Source organism: Nicotiana sylvestris, chromosome 10 (assembly GCF_000393655.2).
Source record: "Nicotiana sylvestris chromosome 10, ASM39365v2, whole genome shotgun sequence".
Classification (NCBI taxonomy): domain Eukaryota; kingdom Viridiplantae; phylum Streptophyta; class Magnoliopsida; order Solanales; family Solanaceae; genus Nicotiana; species Nicotiana sylvestris.
This window is the reverse complement of record NC_091066.1, coordinates 91,547,663-91,570,876: the sequence shown is the minus strand read 5'-3', so window position 1 is coordinate 91,570,876 and position 23,214 is coordinate 91,547,663. Positions and strand designations below refer to the sequence as shown.

Sequence of the window (23,214 nt, the reverse complement as noted above, 5' to 3'; positions counted from 1 at the left end):
TAGATAAGGGTGGATAAAGGATATGAATATAAATGTTGAGCCTTCATTATACATGGATATTTTTGATTCATATTGAAGCATATGGATAAATGCTAATTGGTAATTGATATGAAATTGGACCTTTATCATATATAGATATTTTACATTTATGTAGGAATATTTGAGTTAATGTTATTTGGTGCAAATTCTCTTGTATGTGAATTTGATGCATTGTATATGCATTTGACTTGTTTAATTAGAAAAGCATGTCTATTACCTCTTCCTTTGCTTGTGCACTTTGTTATCTTGTTGGTTGGTTATCTCTATGTTATTGTATATGTTTATGAGCTGCACGACTTATATAAAGAGTATCTTTTGACTAAATCTCGCTATTATGTCGTTGAAGTTAGTCTTGATACTTACTGAGTACATAAGGCTGGTTATACTCATACTATACTTCTGCACCTTGTGTTCAAATTTTGGAGTTTAGCAGTTGTAGCATTCGAGGTTGATTGTTGAAGATATAGGCATTCCAGTCATTAACTGCCAGTTGTTCGTAGTAGCCTAGAATTATGTATTTATGCTTATGTATATTTAAACGGATATTGTATTTCTTTGTACCAATGTTATAAATCTAAATTTTAGTGGATCATGACTTATACTACTAGTTCTTGCAGATAGTTGTATTGATTTTCGTATTCTTATTAGATTATTTACTTCATGATCTTTAGTTCAAACCCTGTTATATCTTAGTTGTGTTACCTAGCTAATTGGGTTAGGTACCATCATGATTTGGTAGAATTTTGGACTGTGACATGTGCTTAGTCAAAGAGTAAATGAATTGAAAATAAAATTAAGCAATAATTCGAGTATTAAAATCGATATTTTCACTTTGAGTAATTTTTGCTCTCACACGTTGTCTCGAAAAGGGTAAGGGTAAAAGAATATAAATACTGAGCTTTGGTCCTTTTTGTTTCACTTTAATAAATAAAGAAAATTACTCCAAAATATTGGGGCATTTGCATCTATACACAGTTTTGAGTTTATAATTGAAGTTATACCCACTTTGTTCAAAAATTTACAAGTCTGCCCATTTTAGGATCAACTTCACACTTTTAAAAAAAAGCTCATATGAATAGACTTGAAGTCTAGTGTATAAAAATTGCACTTAGGCAAAATAGACTTGAAGTATAATAAATAATTTCATGCACTTATGGCCAAATAGGTCTGAAATGTAAATTGCCCAGAAATAAAAAAATTTCTTCTAATTTCAACAATCCAACACACGATTCAACACCTAAAACTACTTCGGATAAGCTCAAATTTGAATCATAACCTCCAAATACCATAAAGAACAAATCTCAAACATCAATTCGTCAAAACAAGAACAAATCTAACAAACACATACTGCAATTAGGAGGAGGAGGAGGAGCAGAAGAAGAAGAAGAAGAAGAAGAAGAAGAAGGGGAGGAAAAAGCCCGAAGTTGTTTATACTTTGGGTACTAGTGAAACCTTTTTTTTAAAAGTGAGTACAAGTTAAATATGGGCGACCACATAGAGCGCCCTGTGAAATTTTTATCAAAATAATTGTCACTTTACAAAAATTAAAACCCATCAACTACAATTCTATTCTTACTACTCCAAACAACAAATATAATTATTGTTACCCATTGAGGAAAAAATGGGAGTAATTTAGTTTAAATACCCGTTATGATTAAGTCTGTTAAATCGTTTTCTTAATAAGTGTGCTTGTTGGTATTACTGTGTTCAAAATCAGAAAATCAGAGAAGCAAACAAATGTTAGTTCAATAAACATATCGTAAAATAATTTCGAGCCTACTAAATCCACAGTGTGTCCTTAAGGAATTTAATCCCCTCATAGTTGCCCAAGATATATAGATTAATTCCTCCCAGGATAGAACGGAATAACTATCCTATGATAGCGGCACTACAAATCACATAACTTCAGTGAACTCAACAAACGGAGCAAATCACACTCGATAATCATTTAATTTTCAAATAATGCAACAATATAGAAAAGATGGGAGAAATTTTCATATTTTTTCATATATTAAAAATGAGTCCAAGCCTCTAAATTTATAGATAATAAAAGGGTGAGATAAAGAGGTGTAATCCAAGAGGTGCCTCTTCCATTTCCCATTCACACCCCTTAATAAAAATGCAACAGTGCTAAAGTCTTAAACAATAGACAAGATGGACAGGAGGGAGTAGCGTTTTAAGTTCTCTTTTGAAATCTACATGACTAAAGATCACAGGCAAGGAAGAAATTAAATGTGAAAGGAGATTAATTTGTTTTCTTTATTATTTGCTCTTAAAGAGGGTTTCTATTATTGGGTTAATTATCGGCTATGGGAGCTTGGAGGAGCAGTGGTGACACGAGCACTATGTGGTCAAAGACAGCAGACTGTATAAGGGAGGCTGCGAGAGAGGTGTTAGGGATCTCGACGGGCGTCTCTGGCAGGCACAAAGGAGACTAGTGGTGGAATGAAGAGGTACAAGGTAAAGTAGAAGCGAAGAAGGAGGCGTACGGGATGTTAGTGGGGATCATATGTGAGGAGGATATGCGAGCGTGCATGGAGAGGTCTAAGGTAGCTAGGAAGGAAGCGAAGCTGGCGGTCACAGAGGCTAAGACTGCGGCTTATGGTCGTATGTACGAGGAACTAGTGGAAAAAGGCGGGGATAAGAAGTTATTTAGGCTGGCTAAGCTGATAGAGAGGAAAGCTCGAGATTTAGACCAAGTGAGATACATCAAGGACGACGATGGCAGAGTATTGATAGATGATTCCCATATTAAGAGGAGATGGCAGACTTACTTTCAAAAACTTTTTAATGAAGTAGAGGATCGGGATAATGTGCTAGGTGAATTGGAGCATTCCGAGAGTCACAGTAACTCTGGGTACTGCAGGCACATCGATCTTGAGGAGGTCTTGGGAGCTATGAGTAAGATGAGTAGGGGCAGAGCGACCGGGCCTGACAAGATTCCGGTAGAATTTTAGAAGTGCGTGGGGAAAGCCGGTTTGGAGTGGTTGACTAGGTTGTTGAATGTTATTTTTAAGGCGAAGAGGATGCCGGATGAGTAGAGGTGGATTACGGTGGTCCCACTGTATAAGAACAACGATGATATCTAGAGTTGTAGTAATTATAGGGGTATCAAACTACTGAGTCATACTATGAAAGTTTGGGAGAGGGTGGTTGAAGCAAGGTTGAGGATGACGGTATCCGTTTTTGAAAGCTAGTTTGGGTTTATGACAGGGCGTTCTACTATAGAAGCTATACACCTTGTTAAGAGGTTGGTTGAACAGTACAGAGAAAGGAAGAAAGACCTACACATGGTGTTTATTGACCTAGAGAAAGCGTATGACAAAGTTCCTAGAGAAGTTCTCTGGAGATGCTTGGAGGCAAAAGACGTGTTGGTTCCCTACATTATGGAGATTAAGGACATGTATGATGGGGAAAAGACTCGGGTTAGGACAGTAGGAGGCAACTATGAGGCTTTTCAGATTGTTATGGGGCTACACCAAGGTTCTGCGCTCAGTTCGTTCTTATTCGCCCTGGTGATGGACACGTTAACATACCATGTTCAAGGGGATGTGCCATAGTGCATGTTATTCGTCGATGACATAGTTCTGATTGATGAGTCGCGAGCCGGTGTTAACACGAGGCTGGAGGTTTGGAGATAGGCTCTTGAATCTAAGGGTTCAAGCTTAGCAAGACGAAGACGGAATACCTAGAGTATAAGTTCAGCGCTAAGCAGGGGGAAGTGGGCGTGGATGTGAGGCTTGAATCATAGGTCATCCTGAGTAGAGGCAGCTTCAAGTACCTTGGGTCGGTTATTCGGGGGGGAGATCGACGAGGATGTCACACACCGCATTGGGGTAGGATGGAAGAAGTGGAGGTTAGCATCTGGAGTATTATGTGACAAGAGAGTGCCATTGATACTCAAAGGTAAGTTCTACAAAGTGGTGGTTAGACTGGCCATGATGTATGGGGCTGAGTGTTGGCCGGTTAAGAAATCACATATCCAGAAGATGAAGGTAGCAGAAATGAGGATGTTGAGGTAGATGTGCAGGCATACTATGACGGATAAGGTTAGGAATGATGATATTCGGGAGAAGGTGTGTGTGGCTCCCATTGATGACAAGATGCGGGAAGCGAGGCTCAGATGGTTCTGGCATGTTCAGCGGAGAAGCCCAAATGCTCCGATAAGGAGGTGCGAACGGTTGGTTGTGGAGGGTACGAGAAGAGGTAGAGGGCGGCCTAAGAAGTATTGGGAGGGGGTGATTAGGCAGGATATGGTAAGGCTTCAGATTTCTGAGGACATGGCACTTGACAGGAACACGTGGAGGTCGAGTATTAGGATTATAGGGTAGGAGGTAGTTGGGTCTTGCCTTATGTCATGACTTTGTGAGACTAGTCCGGTAGGTATACTATTTCGCTTTTACTTTGTATCTTTCTTCTTGATTGCATGTTGTTCCTATTTTTTATATTATTTCTGTGTTGTTACTGATATTGTCCCCTTTTGTCTTTTTGTCTTCTTGAGCCGAGGGTCTTTCGGAAACAGTCTCTCTACTCCTTCGGGGTAAGGGTAAGGTCTGCGTACACACTATCCTCCCCAGACCCCACTAGTTGGATTTCACTGGGTCGTCGTCGTTGTTGTTGTTGTTAAGAAGATAGTGAAAGTAGTGACCCTTTTCTTGATTAGTCACCTTCTGATGAGACCTAAATCCCACTACTACTATTTTAAGCAAACTTACGAATTCACCAATTGTGCTTATTTTAATCAGGAAATAAATGAATATGTGAAGGCCCCAGCACACCTTTCATTTAATATTCGGGAGAAAAAAAATATGTGAATATGCATGTGTCACAACCCAGTTTCATTACAGGTCGTGATGGCGCCTAACATCGTTGTCAGGCAAGCCAACCCGAAAATATTAGTGAGTTCTCATTTTACTTTACCAAAACCATTCCAGCATTTTCTTAAGTTGAATTTAAAACAAGTGATAATTAGCAACGTAAAATAATAGTTATACTACCCAAAAAAATATTCTACCAATGTGTGTGCCAAGACCTAGTGTCACAAGTATATGGGCATCTAGTAGAATATACAAAAGAATAAATCTATCCCACTGTCTGAAACAGAATAGACAGTCAAAAACAAGAGAGACTCCATCACGCTGCTGAACGGCATAGGAAGGGAGCAGCTCACCGTGGAATCTCGGCCTACTATCAAGAATGCGCACCAGCCTCGTAGCCAAATGTACTTGCCTCAGATCCTGTACAATTAAGTACAGAAGCGTAGTATGAGTACATAAACAACATGTACCCAGCAAGTATCCAGTCTAACCTCGAAGAAGTAGAGATGAGGGGTCAACTTGACACTTACTAAGATCAATACCAGTAATGATTAAAGATTACACTAAGCATGGATATCATGGACATAATAGCAAGCTCAGAGTTTACAGAAAATAGTATATCAGTTTCAGTCATGTCTTATAATAATTGCACTTCAAGGTATTTAATAGAGTAGGTCATTAACAGGGTTTCACATAAATATCGTGCACACATTATGCCGAGGTCGTACGGCCCGGTCTAACATAAAAGAAATTGTGCACTGCCGGAGGGTCGAATGACACGAACCATAGATGCATCTATTTCTACCGAAGCGATTGGCCCGATCCACAAATATCAATTATCATCAAGAAAGCACATAAAGGTGCATTCATAATCAAATAAGTCCTCAAGTAAGTGTATACATTCATATATATTTATTTTCGATCCCTAGCATGTCCTAAGTGATCTCATTAGCATGAAAGGATATAAATATTTTCAAGTATGGTAAGATACGGGTCCTAAACTACCCGGACAATTAACATAATAGTAGTTATGCACGAACTCTCATCACCTCGTGTGTACGTAGCCCCCACAATTAGGAGCACATAATTAGTTCACTTACCTATTGGGACGATTCCCTCTTACCAGGTTAGAAAGGAGACTTACCTCGCTCCAAAGCTTACTTCCAATATCAAGAACGTTCTCAAACCCTCAATTTAGAGCCGAACGATCCAAAACTAATTAAACAAGGTAGGAACTAGTCAATACAATCTTAAGAGTTTACATTCTAACTATTAAAGAAATTTCCCAACCCTAAACACAAGTTTCCTAAAATCCATCCCGGGCCCACGTGCCTGGATTCGGAAATTTTTTGAAGAAGGTTGTTCTCTATAACCTAAGGATCAAGGATATATAATTTCAACTTTATTCCATAACAAATTTCGTGGTTAAATCTTGTCTTATCAAAACCCTAAGTTTTACTCTAATCCCATGATTTTTCACTAATCTTTATGTGTTAATCTATCCAAAACCCAAGTATTAAACTCATAATATGTAGGGATAACTTACCTCTCAATACTAGGTGGAAATCCCCTCTTTGGAATCTCCCAAATCCCCCAAACAATAAAGGAAATGTGTCAAAAATGACACATTTCTGTATTAAATGAAGGCACTACCTTCAGCGATTTCCGCACCTGCGGTTAGGGGACCGCATTTGCGATTTTGCTTCTGCGAGGGATAGCCCGCATCTGCGAAGTTGGGCTGGGGATGGTTGGGACCACTTCTGCGGTCTGGGGGCCGCTCCACCGGTTCCGCTTCTGCGGTAATGGAGCCGCATCTGCGGTTCCTGGGCTCCTCCCCCTTGGCTGCACCTATGAGAGCTCGACCGCTCCTGCGGTCTCGCACCTGCGGCTGACCAACCGCAGGTACGGTTATGACAGATAACTGGAGCTTCAATTCCTTTCCAAATTTTCCAACTTCATTCGAGCCTCGTCCGATTGACGCTCGGGGCCTCTGGGCCCCGCCCGAACATACCGACAAGTTTGAAATCATAAAACGGACTCGTTCGAATCCTTGGAATACCCGAAACAACGCTAACTCTAAGATTCATCCCCTAAAACCAATTGAATCAAACTTATGAACTTCAAGTTCTTCAATTTACTTCCAATGCGACGAAACACACTTACACTACTTGGATTGATACCAAATTTTGCGTGCAAGTCTTAAATGGCAATACGAAACTATTCCCGATCTCGAAACTCTGTTTGGACCTCGGTAACACAAAAACCCGCTCCAAACCAAATATTTAAGAACTCCAAAATCCTTAAGGAATCAACTTTCACCATTAGGCGCCAAAACGCTCCCAAGTCATCCAAAATCCGATCCGGACATACGCCCAAGTCCGAAATCATCACACGAACCTGTTGGAATCTTCAAATCCGGATTCCGAGGTCGTTTACTCAAAACGTTGACCGAAGTCAAACTCGGCCTTTTAGGCTAACCTTAAGGAACCAAGTGTTCTGATTTCAACCCAAACTCTTCCAAATCCCAAACCAACCATTCTCGCAAGTCATAAATCAGTAAAAGTAAGTATGAGAAATCTTATTTAGGGGAACAGGGTTCTAAAAAGCAAAACGACCAGCCGGGTCGTTACAACGTGCGTCTGTATGCCGGTTTTTTCTTTCCGATGGGAGCAAGAGAGAAAGATAATATACCCTTTAGTATTAAATATTAATTGAATTTTTGGTTAAAATATTTCGTTTTAGAAAATAAGAAACTATTTACAGTAGTAGGAGTATAATTTTTCAAATCTACAACTTCTATTTCAATTACTGGCGTATTAATTAATTAATTAAGTGAGTTAAAGAGAGATAAAGAATAATTTAGACAAATACTCTATAATTAATGCTAGTATTAAATATTTTCTTAATTTAAGTGATTTATAAGAAATTTAAAAGAAAAAAAAATATTTACCAAACATATACTACTTTCAAAATCCAATTCACATATCCAACTCTTAAGGTTAGCTTTAAAAAAAAACTATAAGGGGTTGTAATTAGATTTCCTTACTTTGGGGAAACTTAGTATATTCCAATTAATTGGCACCTAAATATTCACCTTGTTAGAGGGTTCCATGGCTCACATTATAATCTCCTCCACTATTTTTCCTTCTCCTTTCCCTTAGTACAACTAAAAAAAATTACAAAAAATAGATTCCCTTTCTTTTTCCCTTTCTTTTGATAGATTTCCTGGGCTGCTCAGGTTTATAAAATAATCTTTGCTATTTTGTAAATTCTTTTATATCTAATTCTTAATAAAAATTCTAGCAATCAATTCAAGCAATGCTGAAAGAGGAAAGACAGCTGACAAACCATGTCTTTCATAGTCAACAAGTTGGACTAAATAATTGGAGTTAATTATAATTATAGTGTAAGAAGTTTTGTTTAATCTTTGATATATGTTATAGTAGTTATCATTCTTATCTTATTATTAGATAATGTTTATCATATATATTTAACTATAGTTATGGATGACTTGATAGAATAAACATTATTTACACTATTTATGTATATATAACTTAAACATTCATCTTATAAGTAATTTGTTTGCGTAAATATATTTTACACGGTCTTGAGTAGTAGAATTTAAACTCTAAAAAATTACGCCTTTATTTTGGGAATCCTCCGTAAGATATTTCCAAGTGATTAGACAAGTCATAACTCATATATGGCCGAGTGGATCATAATACGTCATTATATAATCAATTTATTAACCTTAATTTAGTTGTTTGCTCTAACTTGATACGATTCTGATCTCTCTCTCGTTTTGTCATTTATCATGTGATCTTACTGCTTTTTTCTTTCTATCGGACCTATAGCCTGTCAGGCCAAGTTGTCAAAATCAGCTTATTTTGAGAAGTATATTTTTTTCAAAAGTACTTTTGGTGAGAATCAGTTTGTGTTTGATATAATTAATTTAAAAAGTACTTCTAAGCAGCAATTAGTGTTTGGCCAAATTTTAAAAAATTGTTTCTAAGTGTATTTTTCTCAATTTTGTGGCCTAAAGCCAAACATTTTAAGGGGCCTTATTTTTTTTTATTATTTAATTGAAGTCTATTTTTTTTTAGCTTTTCTTAGATACAAAGTTATTAATGATTTTCTTATAATCAGTAAATCCTAATAAGTATTTCTGAACCAACAATATAACTAATCCATTTAACTTTTCTTCTGACATTGTTGTTCTTAGGTAAGATTTTATCAATTTTAATTTTAAAAACTTCTTTCCGCTGAAGCAACGGTGACATGAGTTATTAACATTATTCCATAAAAAATTTAGGCATTTGAAAAAGAATTAAATCTTTTTATTTGATTAAATGTATCAATTAAACCGTTATCTTCTAATTGTACTATTTTCAATGATACTTTTAATTCAGAAAATAAATTTAAACTATCAATATCGAATTGATTATTATGCTTTAAGGAACATTCAAGATTAAGGCAATATTTTTTCAAATTTCCAACATCTATATTGCCAACTAGAAAACCAAAAATATTTTCATATGCTTTGAATTGTTCATATCTATTTTAAAGTGAAAAAATAACTTTGTCTATTATGTATAAAAATAATCAACTCTGAAGGACCCTTCGAAAGATTTTGAGATTTCATTATCAGTATTAGGGGTGTTCAAACCGAACCGGAAAACCCCACCAAACCGAAAAATCAAACCAAACCGATTAAAAAACCCGATTATGTTTGGTTTGACTTGGTTTGGTATTGAGTAAAAAAATCTGAACAAAACCGACATATAAATATATAAAATTTATTTATATTTTTAAGACTTTATAGTGAATTTTCTTTAGAAAATGTAGAAATATTTGGGATCCTCTCATGTATTAACCTTGAAAGCGTAAATTAACGAAAAATTATTGTTAGACGACTAAGAAAATAACTATCATGTGTTACTAAAAAAATTCTCTCATTAGAATATTTTAATAGATCATATGTTTGTCAATTTTTTTCCATATTTACTAAACATATATTCATTTATCAAAGCTTAATCTATAATTTTAACAAAGTAAGATTGAAATAATATTCATGTAATTAAAAAACCCGAAAACCCGAAAAATCCGACAAAACCGAACCAATCCAAACCAATATAGTTGGTTTGGTTTGGTTTTGATAAAACCGAACCAACCCGGTCTATGTACACCCCTAATCAGCACTCACATCAAATTGTTACTTCCTATATATCACACATTTCTTACGAAATTCGGGTTCGATATTCATTTTAATTGCAAATTCCTTGGTAGAAATCATCGCAGTTCCAAATCGTTCTTCTTTATATTTGTTAAAGAAAGAAATCAAACTTTTTCACTTTACAGAACTTTTTTTTAAAACTTATCATAGTCTATTAGACATAACATAAAATGGGGCCTCCACAAATATGGAACCTAAAGCGATTGCTTTACTTGCTTTATGGAAGGGCCGCCCCTGACAACACCGTAGTTAGAGGGGAAAAAAACCCAGCCTACTCCAGCTATCCCTTGTAGTAATGATTTTTATCCAATCCAACATAAAATTAATCAATTTTATATTAAATTTTGTCGACAAAAGTAAGTTTGAGAAGGAGACATAAGTGTATATATATATATATATATATATATATATATATATATATATATATATATATATATAATTTATGTGACACTTTTTACGTCCCCATATTCAAGTTGGAACTTAAACAATTATTTTAAGAGGTATTTTTTCATCAAATTGACATAAGAAAAATTGCGACTTATAGTAATTTTTGTATAATTTTTGAATATCTTATTTTAATTTTAAATTATTGAGTTAGTCTAATCTAATTAAAGTATAAAATTAATTCTCGATAAGCGAAAAGTACTATTACATGAATTGAAACAGAGGGAGTATAAATTATACTCTTGTTGTTATAGCTGGTAAAGTGCACTTGGACTTGCAGTGGTGGTAGGATGATGTCGGGCCTGGCCCAACCCGACCTAAGCTACCCTTTCGTGACGCTGAGGTGTCAAGTTATACAAACCTTTTCTTGTTCTTAATTTTACCTTCAACCCCACCCCCAACCCCCCAAAAAAAACTGAGAAAGATAATAAGAGTAGTAGGTTAATATCCTGTGTCTCAATAATGGAGACTTCACCATGTTTACATTCTCTCCATATGTTTAAATAAGCGAATATGTAACAAAAGTATAACCAATTTAAATGCATCTATCCGCATTTCTTTCTTCTTTTGTTTAAAAAGGAATTGAGCAACAGCTTCAATCTCATTGTTGTCTCTTCTCAAAATTTACCGAAGAGTAGTTGCAGATCCACCGAATTCGATCGAACAACAGGGTGCTTGTGCATCTATTGCTTTTGAATTAAATATAAATTGTATATATTTATATTAAATTCCATCCGTAAAGAAATACGCAAATATAATACTCCCTTCCGTTTTATTTAAGTGACATACTTGACTGTCGATGGGATATATACGAAAAAATTACAAGAAAATACACATGACTTTACACCATAACAAAAAATGGCTCATGTTTTTAAGTTTTATCTAACCTAACTCATATTGTACATATTTTGAAAGTACTAGCAAATTCAAAACTTATGTTCTTACAACTATTGCTTCTAAAAGCTATGGAGTTAAATATGTGTTCTCACAACCATTGCTTTCAGTCTCTCTTCTTCTCACATCTTCTACATATGTTTCAAGGGGTCGTCCGCCATTGCTGCTTCTTACCCTGTGTCACCTGGTTGCAATATAAAAAAATTGAAGATTAGAAGTCCACCATTGAAGGCTATTCAAAGCTTTGCTTTCGAAAATAGAATTTTTTAATTTGTTAGTTGTTTGAATTGAGTGTTGTTCCAATTGATTGAAAATATCAAAAGGAGTTCAAAATTTTAATTTGAGTGATTTGGAGTAGATTTGAGTTAAATTTTAGAAAAGACGCAAGGAAGAAGACGAAATCAGTTTTTTGTATAATTATGTATAATGGTGTATATGAGTGTATTAACATATCTTATACACTATTATACACTTTTATACACATTTATACAAGCATCTGTAGACGAACTTCTTCCACGATTTTCAATTTCAATTCTTATTCAAAACCAATCCAAATCTCCACTAAATGACTTCAAATTTTATATACAACCTCCTTATACTTTTCTAACAAGTCTAAATAACACCCACTCCGAATTTTTCACAAAATCAAATTCGAAATTTTAACCCACATATTTAAGGTTGTTAAAAGTTTAATTTTCACCATCCATGAATTTGGTTTGTTGAACTAATATTTGAGTCACAACTACTGATTCGAAAATTAACTTAAAAGCATGAGTATTCTTTTTTAAAAATTAAATAGTAATTTCTAAAACCTATTGGAATTGGATGTTGAATCTTAGCCTATTATTTTTGGGCTAGTTGGTTGTAAATTGAAATATGGGCTATAAAATTGAAAAGCATGGAGCTCAATTGTTCTTATGTGAAATTTAATTACAAGAAAATACACATAACTTTACACCATAACAAAAAATGGCTCATGTTATAAATAAACACTTTTGGTACTTTTGATATTAAACATGTCTTAACATTATTTATGGCTATAAAAGAATTTTGTTTTGTATAAAATGAGAAGTTGCAAGTTAATTTATTATTAAATATAAAAACGTTTTATTTATTTTGAAACGGACTAAAATTATAAAAGAGCCACATAAAATGAAAAAAAGAGAGTACTATATTCACTATAATTTTGGTAAATACTTATTCGAACCCGTTGTTACACCTAATCAAACAGTGTAACCTTAGTAGAAAATTAAAATGAATACATATATAGGGTTAAGTGAAAAATGTTTAATGGAAAAATAAAATATGTATGAAAAACCCTACTTTTATATATTTGGCGTAAATATCGGATTATTTTTACGCAAAAATTGTGGTACCCATCCTTCCATAGTGGAAGTCAACCCTTCCGTACTGCATATGATGGCGATGACTTCATCTCTTGAATGGATGGATATACATTTTGGTAGTAAGTCGTGATGTTCTGAAAGAAGCCGTGAAACCCATGCTTGTTTCATTTTCCTACCACATGACCTCAATAGAAAACTTTGCATTCTCCAACAATTTTCCCACTTTATGAAAATATCATATTAACTCACCATTAGTTGTTCCATCGTAATTTTCTGTTTTCCGTTCGATGTTTAATATTTGTATTAAGGTCCAATAAAATTTGAATTCGTGCTGAAAACTTTTACATTAAAAAAATAAAACGCATCCTAAAGGTAGTTCCATATCAAAAATTCTAATCACAAATTTCTGATTACAAAATTTAAATATATTATTCAACCATAATTCTTATCGATGTTATTCCATCATAATTACGTAATACTCTACGCAAATACCTCATAAAAAAAGGTGGACGCTTTTTGAAGATCCAAAAGCGAAAACTTCATTGATGTATTGCATATAAGCTTGCCATGTGTCGGAGAAAGAAGTAGCTAAGTGAAAGATAGACACTGCACGTAGAAAAGAGTTTTTTTATATAAAAAAAAAAAAAAGAAGATTGCCTTTTCAAGGACTCAACCGTTACATTATGTCAGGTGTAGTCATAGTTCACATTTACAAATAGGTGCTGCTTGTTTTTTACTCGATTTATCTCTCCGTGTTTATCGGTATTTATCTACAAATTCAACACATTGGATTTGTTTACTAGACCAGAGATATGACCTAGTCACACATAGGGGCTGTGCATAATTTGGTAAATATCGAATTGTATCAAAATCGAAAATTTTGGTATTTGGTATTCGATATGGTATTTGATTAAGTTTTAAAAAATATTGGTATTAGGTATAATATTTAATATTTTAAAATGAAATACCGAAATATTAATATTATACCGAAATATATAGTATTATATTACACAATACATATATTATTTGTTATAACATAAATATAAAACCTAAAATTTTACTTTTTTTATTCTCCAAGTTCATCAATTAACTCTAAGTAAGTAACAAGACATTTCAAATGATCAAATTTATCCTTTTATGTACATTTTTCTCTCTCTAAGTTAATATTTGCTAGTTTTGGACAAAACTTTTGTCAACAAATATTTTTAGTTTTGTACTTTTGAGTACTTTAATTCAGAAAATTACATTCTATAACTCTATGCATTAGTTAGTATTCAAACCGAATAAACTGAAACCGAAAGGAGAAAAACCGAACCATATCGAATTCAATTAGGTACAGTATTAATATTGCATTTTAATAAACCGAATACCGAAAATACAGAACCGAAATATTTAATTATCGTACCGTACCGACCGACAAAAAGCGCTGGTCACACATAGCTAAGCTAGGCAAACGCAAGAAAAAAGACAAACCAAATCCATTTTGACTATTTCTTTTGTTATCCTTATAGTATAGCAAAGATTTATTGGCCGCGCTATGGATGTGGACTTACTTGACTATGACCTGCGTATTCCCTTTCGTCAACAAGTCATCCTCCACGTACAACCCCGCTTACATTAATACTTTTAACTTTTACACACTTGCAGTGTAAATTAAAAAAGATTACACTATTAAATCACCTAAATTATGTTTTTACAGGTAAAGTATTTCTAATAAATAGAATCACTAAAACTTAAAATAAACAATCTGCTACAGTATGTTAAACAAAGTAACATTGATAGAGTAAAAAAAAATTATACTATCAATATAAGTTAAATCTTGCTATCACATTCGGTTTAACTTTTTAAGTAAAGGTAGAGGTGTGAATGAGAAATGAAAGGAAAAGTAATAGAGGAAATGAAAATTTAAATTTTCTTCTTATAAAAAAAACTCTGTCCCTCATTGGATAGAAAGAGGAAGATTGTTGTGCTTATATACAGAAGCGCTTCATCTTGCTCTTAAAGAGTTGAGAAAAAAGGAAGCTTGACATCATCATTGCTCGCTTGACTTTGGATTGATATATTTTTTAGATAAAAATATCACGACCCAAAACCCTAATCTGTCGTGATGGCACCTAACATGGTACTGGGCAAGCCCACATTTCTAAAATATTCTCAACAGTTAACAATAAAAATGAGTCATAGTAGTTTTTTATGTCAAAAAAATTTCTCATAAACGGGGTAAAAACCCAAAACACAAATGTGAAAAACTCCCAAATCGGGGTGTCACTAAACTCATGAGCGTCTATACATCACCAGTCTATACAAGTAATGTCTATGAAAGTCTGGATCAAAATACAATAAAAGAAAAGACAAGGAAGGAGAAACAAGGACTGCGGACGCTGGGCAGCTACCTCGAAGTTTCCAACGATTAGTTGTGCGAAAAATCAAGACCCATTGTGTCCCTAGATCTGCACACGAAGTGCAGGGTGTAGCGTGAGTACAACCAACTCAGTAAGTAACAGTACTAAATAAAGAACTAAAAGTAGTGATGAGCTCTACAATTATAGTTCAACTTTAGAAATCTCAACATAGGAAAACATGCATGTTTTCACGTTCGACAATTTAGGTCAAATCAGTTATCTCATATCAATTCAAGTAAAACAAAATATAACATCCTTCAGAAAACTTCTAGACAGAGATATACAGCAGCTAAGTGCAACAATAATGAAGTCAAGAGCACTCTCTCAGGGCAACAGTCACTCAATTTTTCTCAATAGCTCAACACTCTGCACTCAACGCTCGGTACTCAGCATTCAACACTCGTACTCAATAGGTACCGGTGATCACTAGGGGTGTACATACTCCGATCTGGAGGGGCTCCTTCAGCCCAAACACTATATAACTGCGCCATGCAGCCCGATCCCATAATATATATAGTCATAAGACTCGTTGTAGTGTGCAACCCGATCCACATATATACAGCCCTACGGCTCATTGCGGCATGGAACCCGATCTATATATGTACGGCCCTAAGGCTCGTTGTGGCATGCAACCCGATCCATATATATACATATCGCTCACAGCTCGGCATTCGGGGCCTAACTCAGTCACCAACCTCTCCAGTCTCTCGAGCTCTTAGAAATCATAAAAAAGTCAGCCCAAACTGAAATGATATAATGTATCACAAGAAACAAGAAGAGACTGAGATATGATACACAAGTAAAACTGTGACTGAATACAAGAAACAATTAGCAAATAATTCAACAAGTACACGACCTCTGCGGGTACCAAAAGTATCAATACATAGCCTAAACATGATTTCTAAGATGATTTGCAGTCAAATTTCTATAACATAGGGAGAGCATATAACTAACAACAAGTTATTTAGCTTTACAGTTCTATGGAATGGGCCAAGTCATAATTCCAATGGTGCACGCCCACACGTGCGTCACCTAGCATGTGCGTCACCTACAAACCAATCACATAACTCATAATCTGGGGTTTCATACCCTCAGAACCAGATTTAGAACTGTTACTTACCTCAGTCCGAGCAAAACTCTACTCCAATTCGCCTTTGCCTTGCGAATCGGCCTCCAATTGCCCAAATCTAACCACAACAATACAATACAATCATTACGGGCTGAAGGAATCACCTCCACAAGAAATTACAAGATTATAAGTCAAATCCAAAATTGGCCAAAAGCCGGCCCCGGGCCCACATCTCGAAATTCAACAAAAGTCACAAAATCCGAAATCTCATTCAACCACGAGTCTAGTCATACCAAATTAATCAAAATCCGACACCAAATCACCACTTAAATCCCCAAAATCAACTCTCCAAATCCCTAGCCTCAAACCCCAAATTACACCTCAAAAACACACCAACTAGATAGGAAAATCAATGGAGAAACATAATTATTGAAGAAGTTTAACCACAAATGACTTACCTCAAGAATCCCTTCAAAATCTCTCTCACAAATTGCCCAATTCCGAGTTCAAAATGTTAAAATAAAGCCAAAATTAGGAACCGTAGCATTTATATGTTCTACCCAGTCAAACCGCACCTGCGGTCCAAAATCCGCTTCTGCGGTCCCGCTTTTGTGATGAAATCTCCGCTTCTGCGGAAGTCACTTAATTCCCCATCTCCCGCACCTGCACACACATATCCACTTCTGCGAAAGCGGTTCTACTCCAACATGTCCGCTCCTGCGAAAAATCCTTGGCTCCTCAACTCCTTCACGCTCCGCTTCTGTGCCCACTTCGCCGCATTTGCGGCCTCGCAAGTGTGGAAGGAACCTCGCTCCTGCGACATCTGCCATTTCCTTCTTGGCCACTTCTGCGGCCCCTTTCTCGCTTCTGCGAGCTCGCACCTGCGGTGCTCACTGCGGTCTACATAATAATGTCTGCAGCCGCGTAGCTTTTCTTTTGCGGCTGCACAATAATTATGCGATCCGCTCTTTTGTTGGACTTGAGATGCAGGTTCTTGGAACTTTTGCTCTGACCTAGTTTCTGTGGCCACACATATCATTTGCGGACCATAGTTTGCACATTTCTCTGATGGAAATTTCATCACAACCTGTGTCCGCGGATGATATTCTGCGGTCCGCACTTTTGAGCTTTTGTGCCTATTTTTGTCCTTGAGTTCAGATTACTCCTTCTTGAGTTGGATTTCATCTTGAGAGCTCATCTTCCAATATTCCTACAATTACACACATTTCATAAGTTTTTGGGAACACAATTAATGCTTTTGGACTAAAACAAAAGCTAAAAGCCACTAATAAGTAGTCAAAATATACACTTATCACCCACTTCGTAGGTGCGATTACACCAGCAATTGCCAAACTTCAACAATCCTTCAACTTCAAACCTTGATCCGTTAACCACCCGAATTCAACACGAGGTCCCCCGGGAGCGTCAACCGAACATACCAACAAGTTTTAAAACACCATACGAACTTAGTCGAGCCTTCAAAAACAACATCAAAAACACGAATCGCACCCCAATTCAAGCCTAATGAACTTTGAAATTTCCAAATTCTATAAACAACGTTGAAACCTATCAAATCACGTTCGATTGACCTTAAATTTTGCACACAAGTCACAAATGATACCACGAACCTACTCCAACTTCCGTAATGCCAATCCGACCCCGATATCAAAAAATTCACTCTCAATCAAACTTTTCAAAAGTCCAATTTTCGCCATTTCAAGCCAAATTTCACTACGGACCTCCAAATTACAATTCGGACACGCTCCTAAGTCCAAAATCACCCAACAGAGCTAACAGAACTATCAAAATTCAAATCCTGGGGCATTTACGCATAAGTCAATATCCGGTCAACTTTTCCAACTTAAGCTTTCAATTATGAGACTATGTGTCTCAATTCAACGAACCAACTGACCCAGTAAGTCATATAACATTTGTAAAGAAAAAAAGAAGCAAAAAAGAGGGAAACAGGGCTACAAGTCTTGAAATGACCGGCTGGTTCGATACATCCTCCCCCTTTTAAACAAAAATTCTTCCTCGAATGGGTCTAGAAACATACCTGGAGTCACAAATAGGTGTGGATATCTGCTCCGCATCTCCCGCTTGGTCTCCCAAGTAGCCTCCTCAATGGGCTGACCTCTCTACTGCACCTTCACTGAAGCTATATAATTTGACCTCAACTTCAAACCTGCCGATCCAAAATTGCCACTGGCGCCACATCATAAGTCAAATCACCATCCAACTAAATTGTGCTGAAATCCAAAACAGGAGACGGATCGCCGACATACTTCCGGAGCATAGAAACATGAAATGTTGGATGTAAACTCGACAGACTAGGTGGCAAGGAAAGCTTGTATGTCACCTCCCCAATCCTCTGAAGTACCTCAAACGGCCTAATAAATTGAGAGCTTAACTTGCCCTTCTTCCCGAACCTTATAACACACTTCATGGGTGAAACCTTTAGCAGAACCTTCTCCCAACAATAAAAGACACATTACGGACCTTTTTGTCGGTATAACTCTTCTGTCTAGACTACGCCGTGCGAAGCCATTATCCAATGCATCCTGGACCAAGTCAGTACCCAATAGCCTAGCCTCACCCGACTTAAACCAACCCATCGGAGATCTACACCATCTCCCATACAAAGCCTCATACGGAGCCATCTGAATGCTCAGTTGGTAAGTGCTATTGTAGGAAAACTCTACGAGCAGCAAGAACTGATCCCAAGAACCCCCAAAATCAATGACACATGCACGTAACATATCTTCCAATATCTGAATAGTGCGCTCGGACTGTCCGTCCATCTGAGGGTGAAATGCTGTACTCAATTCAACCTGAGTGCCCAACTCTTGTTGCACAACTCTCCAAAACTGTGACATAAATTGCGTGCCTCTATCTAAAATGAGAGAATTTGGCACACCGTGAAGGCGCACAATCTCTTGGATGTAAATCTCAGCCAACCGCTTTGAAGAATAAGTAGTACCCACTGGAATGAAGTGCACGGACTTGGTCAGCTGATTCACAAATACGCAAATAGCATCAAACTTCTTTGAAGTCCGTGGGAGCAAAACTACGAAATCCATGGTGATCTGCTCCCACTTCCACTCTGGAATCTCTATCCTCTGAAGCAATCCACTCGGTCTCTGATGCTCATATTTTGCCTGCTGACAGTTAAGATACAGAGCTACAAACCCCACTATATCCTTCTTTATTCACCTCCACCAATAGTGCTGCCTCAAGTCCTGGTACATTTTTGCATCACCTGGATGAATGGAATACCACAAGTTGGGGGCCTCCTCAAGAATCAACTCTCATAGCCTATCTACATTGGGCACACATATCCGGCCCTGCATCCTCAACACCCCCATCATCTCTAATAATCACATCTCTGGCATCACCGTGCTGAACCTTGTCCTTGAGGACAAGCAAATGAGGATCATCATACTGGCACTCTCTGATGCTATCAAATAAGGAAGACCGAGAAACCACACAAACTAGAACCCTACTAGGCTCCGAAACATTTAATCTCACGAACTAGTTAGCCAAGACCTGAACATCAACTGCAAGAGGTCTCTCACAACTAGGAATGAATGCAAGGCTAACTATACTCACTGCCTTCCTACTCAAAGCATCGGCCACCACATTGGCCTTCCCAAGATGATACAGAATAGTAATATCATAGTCTATTATCATCTCCAACCATCTCTGATGCCTCAAATTTAGATCCTTCTATTAGAACAAGTGTTGGAGGCTCCGATGATCTGTAAATACCTCACAAGACACACCATAGAGATAGTGATTCCAAATCTTCAATGCATGAACAATGGCTCCAAATCATGAACATGGTAGTTCTTCTCATGAGGCTTCAACTAACGCGAAGCATAAGCAATCACTCTACCCTCCTGCATCGAGACACACCTAATACCAATCCGAGAAGCATCACAATACACTATATAATAACCAGAAGCTAAATGTAGAACTAGAATTGGAGCTTTGGTCAAAGCAGTCTTGAGCTTCTGAAATCTCTCCTCAGACTCATCCGACCACCTAAAAAGAGCACCCTTATGGGTCAATTTGGTTAGGGCGATGAAATGGATGAGAAACCTTGCACGAAGCGATGATAATAACCGGCCAAATCAAGGAAGCTCTGAATCTCTGTAGCGAAGGACAATCTAGGCCAACTCTAAACCTCCTCTATCTTCTTCGGATCCACCTGAATCCCCTTACTAGGCACTTCATGCCCTAAGAATGCCACTGAACTGAGCCAAAACTCACACTTGGAGAACTTTGCATAAAGCTTCTCCTTCAACCGCTGCAACACAATCCTCAAATGCTGGGCATGCTCCTCCTGGCTATGAGATTACACCAGGATATCATCAATGAATACTATATGATTGAAGTCGCGATCATGCACCTCCTTGAGGGTTTCTCTCCGGGACTGTCGCCTGGCATGGTCAAGTGCACACGATAACCTAACTTTGGCCGCATCAGAGATCTCCTTTGCGCGGGTATTGGTTGCTTCAGCGTTAGCTCAGTACGAAGATATAAATGCCTCAGCGTCAGATTTGCCTTGGCAAGCTCAACAACTGATTTAGCTTTAAGCTCTTCGATTTTACGCCTCGAGCTAGGCTCTCCTCCTTCACACTTTGAAGCTGGCGTTCGATTGAAGCTAGCTGCTCCCGAAGAGTATCTTTCTCCGAGGCAAGACTATCCATGCCTTGCCTCCACCTCAGGGTCTCGGCCTCCTTCATCTTGAGCTCCTCCTGAAGCTGCTCCACCAGCTCACCTCAAAGGCTATATTACCTATTCAACGAGCTCGGTCCGTAATTGAAGTATTAGTCATCAAAAAAACAAGTACGTAGCAGACCCTCAAAGGCTATATTACCTATTCAACGAGCTCGGTTCGTTCTTGACAAGCCTTCATCAATTCAACTCGGAGATCGCTGATTTCCCCCTTTTTTTGACATAAAGGATCTTAAGGCTGTCTTTTTCCTCCATGAGCTTCTTAACTTTGGCTTCGCATCAGGCAAGCTTAGTCCGAGATTTGGGGAATGCTTGTCGGTGAAGCGGCATGGCCTTCTCACAAGAAAAGGAGGTAAGACTCAGAAAGATGAAGATTAAACTCGAAGTAATGAAAGACAAAACATACTTGTTTGAGAAGTTTGTCGGCCTCCTCAAGAATAAACGAGGCATCGGGATCGGGACCTTATTCAATCCCCGTAAGACACTCCCAAAAAATATCGCTCTCTTTATGAGTCGTTGCCACATCGGGAGTTCCCATGTCCTAGGCATCTCGGAATTGCCCTTCAGAGAACACCGAGCCCTGCGGCTGAGTCATCTATGTTGATTACCCCAAGTGATTCACTTGGGATATTATCTTGTCCTTGAAAAACCTCGGAGTTAGGCTCTTCGAGCTCATCTACCAAGTGTCCCCGGGACAAGGTACACCTTTTCTACCTGACAGCTCAAGGACTTTGCTCGAGCTCCCCTCTGAAATTTCTTCGATTCGAGATTGAACCGCCTCCGTCGCCGTCGGTTCATCGGCCTTCGGAGCATCAGAGCTTCCTCTTTCCCGAGCTACCAGCAGTCAGTCATCATCCTCTTTCTCTTCCTCCTAATCCCAAAGGCATTGGGCCGTTTCTGGAGATAGGGCCACGATGTCAGCCTTGGGCTTTCGAGCTTTGCTTTTCTTTGACTTCGGGGAATTTGCAGGCTACCTCCTCTTTCTTTTCTTTTCCTTGGAAGGCTTTGGCGTCTTTTCTTTGCCAGGTGTGGGTGGCCGCATAGCAACGACGTCTCCGAGGCCTGCATATAAAAAAAGTAAGTATTTCACTAAGAAACACAATAAACAAACAAAGGGACTCACCATGGTTTTTAGCCTCCCATCGACCCTTGGCCAAATCACGCCAGCAACGCGCTGCATATGAGGAGGTAGAGGCCAGTTTTCGGACCCAACCTTCAAGGTCCGGGGCCGCGCTAAGAAACCAAGCAACGGCTACGCCATCGGAAAGGAGTTAGATTGAGAAAAAGATGAAGTCGAGAAAGAGAAGAGGAAGCAATATAGTAAGTTATTATCAAAATGCATGTACTTACGTTTCATGTTCCATTCTTCGGCGAATGACATCCTCTCAGCAGGAATCAGGTGGGAGGTCCTGACTCGGACAAACCGGGTTATCCACCCTCGATCTTTGTCTTCATCGATGCTGGAGAAGAGAGATTTTGAGGATCGGCGTTAGAACTTTATCAAGCCACCTTAATAAAGTCGAGGGCTATACAGCCTGATCAAATGGTCGAGGGTAAAAAGCATCCCCTTGACTTGGCCCGGGAAGTATCTAATCAAATTAACAATTTGCCAGAATGAAAGGTAGACCTGGCCGAGCGTCACTTGGTATCGTTGGCAGAAATCAAGGATAACTGGATCTATGGGACGCAGGGTTGGATTTACGGAACCCATCCTGAATGGGTAGGTGTACACGCTTAAGTACCTCGCTTTATGGGTAGTAATATCCTCTTCTGGGGAAGGCATCACCACATCTTTGTCATCCCAGTTGCAGTCCTTCTTTACCTGCTCAAGCTCATCCTTGGTTATCAAGCAGATGTATCGAGACATGGGCTCGCATCGGCCCAGTATCGATACAGGTTTTTCAATTTTAAAATCGGATGTTATTTCACACGGGGGGGGGATGCACTCCTCGATGCGAGGTGGAACCATCGGTTTACTTTTAGATGGCCGTGATGACAAAAAGGCTTTTTCTTGTTGAGGAATAGTCTTAGAGTTTTAGCCATTTTGGTGTAGAGATTCAAAGAAAAAGGGTTGATGATGAAAGTGAAGGCAAACTAAAGAGAAGGATGGAGCTAATGAGATTTTGAAAACGATTAGAGAAGTAAAGTTTGTAAAATAGTGAAGTTGGTCAATTTGTAAGGGCCACTTAATCGTATTAGGGAAGCCGAATAGCCGACCGCCAGTCGCCTC

General features: G+C 37.8%; 1 protein-coding gene across 1 annotated transcript; it reads left to right on the top strand.

Annotated features, from left to right (window-relative positions):
• Positions 1 to 2,573: 2,573 nt before the first annotated feature.
• Positions 2,574 to 3,599, top strand: LOC138879674 (uncharacterized). Its single transcript, XM_070159294.1, has 2 exons — positions 2,574 to 2,940; positions 3,253 to 3,599. Exons 1-2 carry the CDS (start codon positions 2,574 to 2,576, stop codon positions 3,597 to 3,599), a joined length of 714 nt encoding a protein of 237 aa, XP_070015395.1.
• The last annotated feature ends 19,615 nt before the right edge of the window (positions 3,600 to 23,214 follow it).

What these genes read in the sequence shown, in the direction of transcription:
- LOC138879674 (XM_070159294.1), top strand. Translation starts at nt 2,574, where the DNA reads ATGGAGAGGTCTAAGGTAGCTAGGAAGGAAGCGAAGCTGGCGGTCACA. An exon ending in GGAGGTCTTGGGAGCTATGA is followed by an intron (nt 2,941 to 3,252) that starts GTAAGATGAGTA and finishes GGTTTATGACAG; the next exon opens with GGCGTTCTACTATAGAAGCT.